The sequence below is a fragment of the Eufriesea mexicana genome, unplaced genomic scaffold (genome assembly GCF_001483705.2).
Source record: "Eufriesea mexicana isolate 0111107269 unplaced genomic scaffold, ASM148370v2 scaffold5020, whole genome shotgun sequence".
Lineage (NCBI taxonomy): Eukaryota > Metazoa > Arthropoda > Insecta > Hymenoptera > Apidae > Eufriesea > Eufriesea mexicana.
This window is the reverse complement of record NW_016912977.1, coordinates 1-5,463: the sequence shown is the minus strand read 5'-3', so window position 1 is coordinate 5,463 and position 5,463 is coordinate 1. Positions and strand designations below refer to the sequence as shown.

Sequence of the window (5,463 nt, the reverse complement as noted above, 5' to 3'; positions counted from 1 at the left end):
TATATATATACATATATATATATATATATATAAATATATATATACATATTTATTTATTTATATATATATATATATTTTATTTCAATTTTCGTACAGTGTACGCGCGTATTAAAAAGCTCGCTCCAGTTAAAATGTAAGAATGATTGGATGTGTGCAGATATGACTGAATGAAATATAAATATAAATATGATTGGTATGATTATGTATCAAATGCAAAACCAAGTAACCAATGTAATAAAATAAATAAGACTTTTCTAGACGTGCTTAAATCGTTTATTCTCGCCTTTAGTATGGCTTTTACATGACACTTATATGAAACGCGATATATTAATTACAACCTCAAACATCACAATTATCAATTAATCAAGGTATTTCTAAATTGTGCAATATACGAATTATTAAGCAAATTATAGGCTACAAGAGTTTATAAATACAAAAGTTTGAATTTTCTTCGTTATAATATAATAGCACGTTCTGCATAAAATAGAATTGCATATATAAAGTTTAAGATAACGTAGGTATCGTATATAGGGTTTCATGAGCACCTAATTGTTGTGTTAACCAATCAAGACCTTGTGTAGAGCCGCAAGTATTTGTGATTAAAGATGAGCTTTGTATATGCCATGCTCTGCCGCAACATAATTTTTGTAAACACAAGATATCGCTTAATTCTTCAACACTGGCACAACCAACAATATCCTACAAAATTAAAAAATAATAAGAACAAGTATCAAGGAAAAAATAATTGAAAAAATTGATCAATAATGTATCCTTTGAAACATTATTTAAAAAATTTACGATGATACCTCACCTGCTTATTAGCATATATTAAAAATAGAGCATCCTTTAATTCACGTTCATTCACAATTTTTGATAATTCATTTTGTGCCTCTTTAAATCTAGATCTGTCACTAGCATCAATTACAAAAATAACAGCTTGAGTATTATGATAGTAATGTTTCCACAAAGGTCTGAATTTTTGCTGTCCACCAACATCCCACAATGTGAATACTAAATTTTTATATTCTAAACTTTCTACATTAAAGCCAATTGTAGGAATTGGTGGTCCAGAAAGTGTGATGCCTCTCATGGCTGATAGAATGCTTGTTTTTCCAGCACCATCCAATCCTAAGATTACCACACGCATGTCAATCTTTGTACCAATATGTACCCTGTTGTCCTATAATAATAATTATTGTATTATTTCTTGTAGGATTACGTAACATTAGAAATTACTGTTAAATATTCACAAATTATGTCTTTCATATAAAAAAATTGTACCAAAAATTCTTTACTAGTTTTCAATGCTTCAATACAATGATACAAATACATACCCGGCTGAATATTATGGGTATAGAGGATTCAGGTGTGAGGAAGTCAGGACCAACTTGAACATAATGTTGTTGTTGTTGTTCCAATGTAGTTAATACCTCTTTAACTTTTGTTGCGCTACTTAGTAATTTCCAATCTTCAGAATCTAAAATGCTTTCACACTGAATGCACACATCTGCTATTTGAGACCTTGTAGTAGTTAAGTCCTGTTGTTGCTGCCTTAAAGCACACAACCTGCCACGTGTTTCCGTTTCAACACAAGAGATAGCTGCATTTTCCTGTTCAGCTAATAAACCTCTTAATTCTTCAAAATGCTGATGCACCCTTTGTCTTGCATCTTCTATTGCCCATCCTTCTAATTCTTGTATCACTGTTTCTAATAATCACATTAATAGTAAGAAATATTTCTTATAAATTTAGTCATTAAATTCTTTCATTAACAGCTAATGTAATCTTTAATAAAAAAAATTATAACATATAATTATTATCGTATTATCGTATAAATATTAGAATACAGAAAGTAAACATACCTATTCTGTATGCTGTGTCTCTCATGCTTTCCATAAATTGTGTCATTTTCTGCAAAGCAGTCACAATAGATTTTCTAATATTCTCTGCCTCAACTTCCACCAAAGCTAACTACAATTAAAACACACACTAGAACATTGATTGTTGATTATACGTTATACTTTTTACCTTATGTGTACTATGTCTACCATAATCTTTGCATAAATAACACATAAGAGAGTTGTGACAGCCTTCCTGAGTACATGTAAATTCTGCTATGTGTGTTGTATGTACTGGACATTTTGGTTTGTCTTTTGGTTTCTCCGACAGGGGGACACGTTTATGTTTACTTAAGGTCTTTGAAGAATGAATATTACTATCACAATTTTCACACAAGTGAATTGCACAAATTGTACAATATAACACTGCAGTGTGAGCTTCATCTTCATCACAAGACTGATTGGACTGGAGTCTCTCCCTTTCAAGTATTAGCAACTTTTCACTGTTAGTTTGTTCTAGCCTTTCTAACAATTCAATTAAAGCAAAATTCTTTTTCAAATTGCAGATATTGTTTTGAATAATGCTTGTTGGCTGTCTATCAAAAGGACATAGTAAAAACTGCTGGTCTGTCATACAAGGTTTCAACCGTAAAAGGCATGAATGACATACTGTATGACCACATTGTAATAATCTTGGAACTTTTACTCCATCAATGGTAAATACCTCTTCACAGACACGACACTCTAACACCTAAAAGTTGATATTTTGAATAAAAATATATAGACAATGTAAAATATATAGATAAAACATTTAGATAATATAAAATATTTCACATTAATTCAGCTTACGTTTGTTCTTACAGTAGGTTTCAAAGTCTCCTTAAAATATTTGCTTAAATAATCCAAATTATCAGTCATGATAATTTTTCTTTAAAACTAGAAACAAATAAAACACTATCAGGAAATGAAAAATAATGAACGTTATTACAAATATATTAATTTTGTTATTAAAGGATATTTTCATATATAAAGTATATGCAATTTAAAACATACCATTTGAGATGAAAAAATATTTCTATATATAAAATTGTATGTAATTTCATACTCTTTTATTAACTATACTATTTATAGTTAATAATAAACAAAATTTCCCTAAACATCCATGTTAATAAAATACTTAATATAAATTAATATTCTTTTAGGTATACTAAATTTATTACAGAGTTAGTAAAATTTTAATCCACAAAATAAGAAATTATTATTTCTTGTAATAACTAATAACATAACTTAATTGATATAAAATAAATTTAGAAGCACAAAACACTTTTTATGCGCATTTAAGCATACTTTTCCTTAGATTTTATCATTTACTTATTTAATCACAAATGATTATTTTGTTCAAATAAACAATAATTATTTGTTTTCAAATTATTGCTATTTTATGTTCTTAATAAATCTTCTATAACTTAATTATAAATATATTATATAAAGCAGACGAAAATATCAAATTAAAAACTTATGCCATTATAGAAATTACCAAACTTTTTTATACTAAAAGAATTATAATCATAGTATATACCAAAATTGTGAAGTCCATATTGCAATATTAATAACGAGTGATAAAAAGTGTTGAAATATTTATTTATTTAGAAATAATATGAATTTCGATCTTGTTACAAGTAAACAACCTCTTTCTACGAATTTATTCATTACTGTTAAAGTATATTACTATAATCACCACAAACAATATTTCTACATTTAGTATACGAATATTTAAATGACTTATGTTATATGAAGAAAATTTATATCTTTTAATGTTAATGTACTTACTTACATTTTATTATTAAATTATTTGTATAACTGATCTATAATATCCCAATTATATATGAATTACGCATTAAAAAATGTTTGTTACGCTTTACGAATCTTTCCTCATCTCTTACCATATTAATAAAATAAAATATGTAATTAACATAACATTCAATCTCTAGCTTTATAATAAATAATTCTAATATCAAATTATTAGTAATAAGTTAAAATTATTACTGATAACTAAATGATTTATGAAATATATAAATTTATATTATCATTTATTAATACAAACATCATATATTATTATTATTAAAAATTGTTTATCATTATATTTTTTAATTAATTGTCATTTTTAGAAGTAATTAAAGTATTTAAAAAATAATTATACTTTTAAATACGGAATGTATATTAAGATATAAGAATTTATTTCATTATATCTATTTATTTAAGAATCCATTTTATTATAAGATATATATGAACATGCCTTAAACTTAGGCGAAACAGTAAATCTATATAATCTATGTTCTATGGTCAGGTTCGTGCAAATAGTCTCAGCAGTCGAGTACTATTCCATTGAAAGAGCTAAAGATAACGTACGTAAAATAATACGAAATTATAAACATGTTGAATTTAAAAATGGTTTCACGACAATTTACCAGACTTTTTAGAACTAGCTCTATAAGACCAAGTCATGAACCAGAGGGATTTCCTGGTGCCGTAAGTAAAAAAAAATTTTTGATTGCATAACATGTATTGATTACAATGATTACTGTGTAACCTAATAATATTTTGTTAAAATAAAAGTGAATAATAAAGATCATAAATTAAATGGAATTATTAATTGAATTTTTTTTAAACTTTTTCAGCATCAATTAAAGATAATTTAAATTAATTTTTACAGAATCTTCCTCTAGATATTCAAAACAGGTATAAATTAACTGCAATATTCATTCTTTTCTTTGGAAGTGGACTAGCAATACCATTTTTGTTGGTTCGTTACCACTTGAAGAAGGAAGTGTAAAATATGTAAGTTCTATCAATTTAATTTCAATTAAGTACAATTTAAATTTGGATTTACTTTATCTTAATAAATATCTTTTCAGGCATTGCGATATTAACATTAGCGAGTTAATTTGATATTATTATCAAATATATAACATGTAAAATAAATTTAACAATAAAAGACTATTAAACTAAATTTGATAAATACTATTTAATCAAATAATTTGAAACAATGTCAATATAATAACTAAAATAAGCTTTTATTAACTTGTACATCAAAACATTAAAAAATGTAATCAATTTTAATTAAATAACGTATAGAAGTTTCTCAAAATTGTAATTCATTTTTTTTTTAAATAAAAATTGTTCATTTTAATATGACTATCATATTACAGATGATATAAGTAAAAAGACAGGAATCTCATAAAGAAAAAAAAGTTTATTTATATATAGTTTATATTGACATGACAATTAAAAACGTTTTTGCTATTTGCAAGGAGAGTGCAAGTCCTTCGGCTCACTGATTTAGCTGAAACTTTACAGGTTTGTAGATATCATCCTGCAGTTTCAGAAAATATATCATTATAGTCAAAACTACTCAATAGTTTTTGAAATGCTTGCGATTAAAGTTTTATTACTCCAAGAACAATATATTTATTTCCTGTATGTCTAAATTCAAGTTGTAGCGTAACGGCAACGATCGTGAATTGCTATACTGGAGGAGCCGAGGTTCGGTTCCTGTCCATAGTTTTTTCAATATATTTTTTATCTTGTATTCATTTTTCGTCTATGAAAACATTCTAAATATACA

At 25.9% G+C, this 5,463-nt stretch overlaps 2 protein-coding genes across 3 annotated transcripts; one reads left to right on the top strand and one right to left on the bottom strand.

Moving 5' to 3' along the window:
- Positions 1-255: 255 nt before the first annotated feature.
- LOC108551830 (E3 ubiquitin-protein ligase TRIM23) lies at positions 256-2,761 on the bottom strand. 2 transcript variants are annotated; one of them, XM_017906147.1, is made up of 6 exons: positions 2,688-2,761; positions 2,029-2,589; positions 1,863-1,971; positions 1,335-1,708; positions 812-1,180; positions 256-699 (listed from the first exon to the last, which is right to left on the bottom strand). In XM_017906147.1, the coding sequence occupies exons 1-6, from the start codon at positions 2,754-2,756 to the stop codon at positions 505-507; spliced, it is 1,677 nt and encodes a 558-aa protein (XP_017761636.1). In that variant the 5' UTR covers positions 2,757-2,761; the 3' UTR covers positions 256-504. The 2 variants fall into 2 exon arrangements, with proteins under 2 accessions (XP_017761636.1, XP_017761637.1); XM_017906148.1 differs by having other exon boundaries at positions 1,863-1,911.
- Positions 2,762-4,162: 1,401 nt separating this feature from the next.
- On the top strand, positions 4,163-4,828 carry COX7C (Cytochrome c oxidase subunit 7C). Its single transcript, XM_017906172.1, has 3 exons — positions 4,163-4,367; positions 4,552-4,676; positions 4,754-4,828. The coding sequence occupies exons 1-2, from the start codon at positions 4,272-4,274 to the stop codon at positions 4,669-4,671; spliced, it is 216 nt and encodes a 71-aa protein (XP_017761661.1). The 5' UTR covers positions 4,163-4,271; the 3' UTR covers positions 4,672-4,676; positions 4,754-4,828.
- The last annotated feature ends 635 nt before the right edge of the window (positions 4,829-5,463 follow it).

Excerpts from the sequence above, each read along its gene's own strand:
- LOC108551830 (XM_017906147.1), bottom strand. The coding sequence starts at position 2,756 with ATGACTGATAATTTGGATTATTTAAGCAAATATTTTAAGGAGACTTTG. Across the intron at positions 1,709-1,862 it reads AGACACAGCATACAGAATAG|AAACAGTGATACAAGAATTA; the intron begins GTATGTTTACTT and ends TGTGATTATTAG. Across the intron at positions 700-811 it reads TAATATATGCTAATAAGCAG|GATATTGTTGGTTGTGCCAG; the intron begins GTGAGGTATCAT and ends TTAATTTTGTAG.
- COX7C (XM_017906172.1), top strand. The coding sequence starts at position 4,272 with ATGTTGAATTTAAAAATGGTTTCACGACAATTTACCAGACTTTTTAGA. Across the intron at positions 4,368-4,551 it reads CAGAGGGATTTCCTGGTGCC|AATCTTCCTCTAGATATTCA; the intron begins GTAAGTAAAAAA and ends TAATTTTTACAG.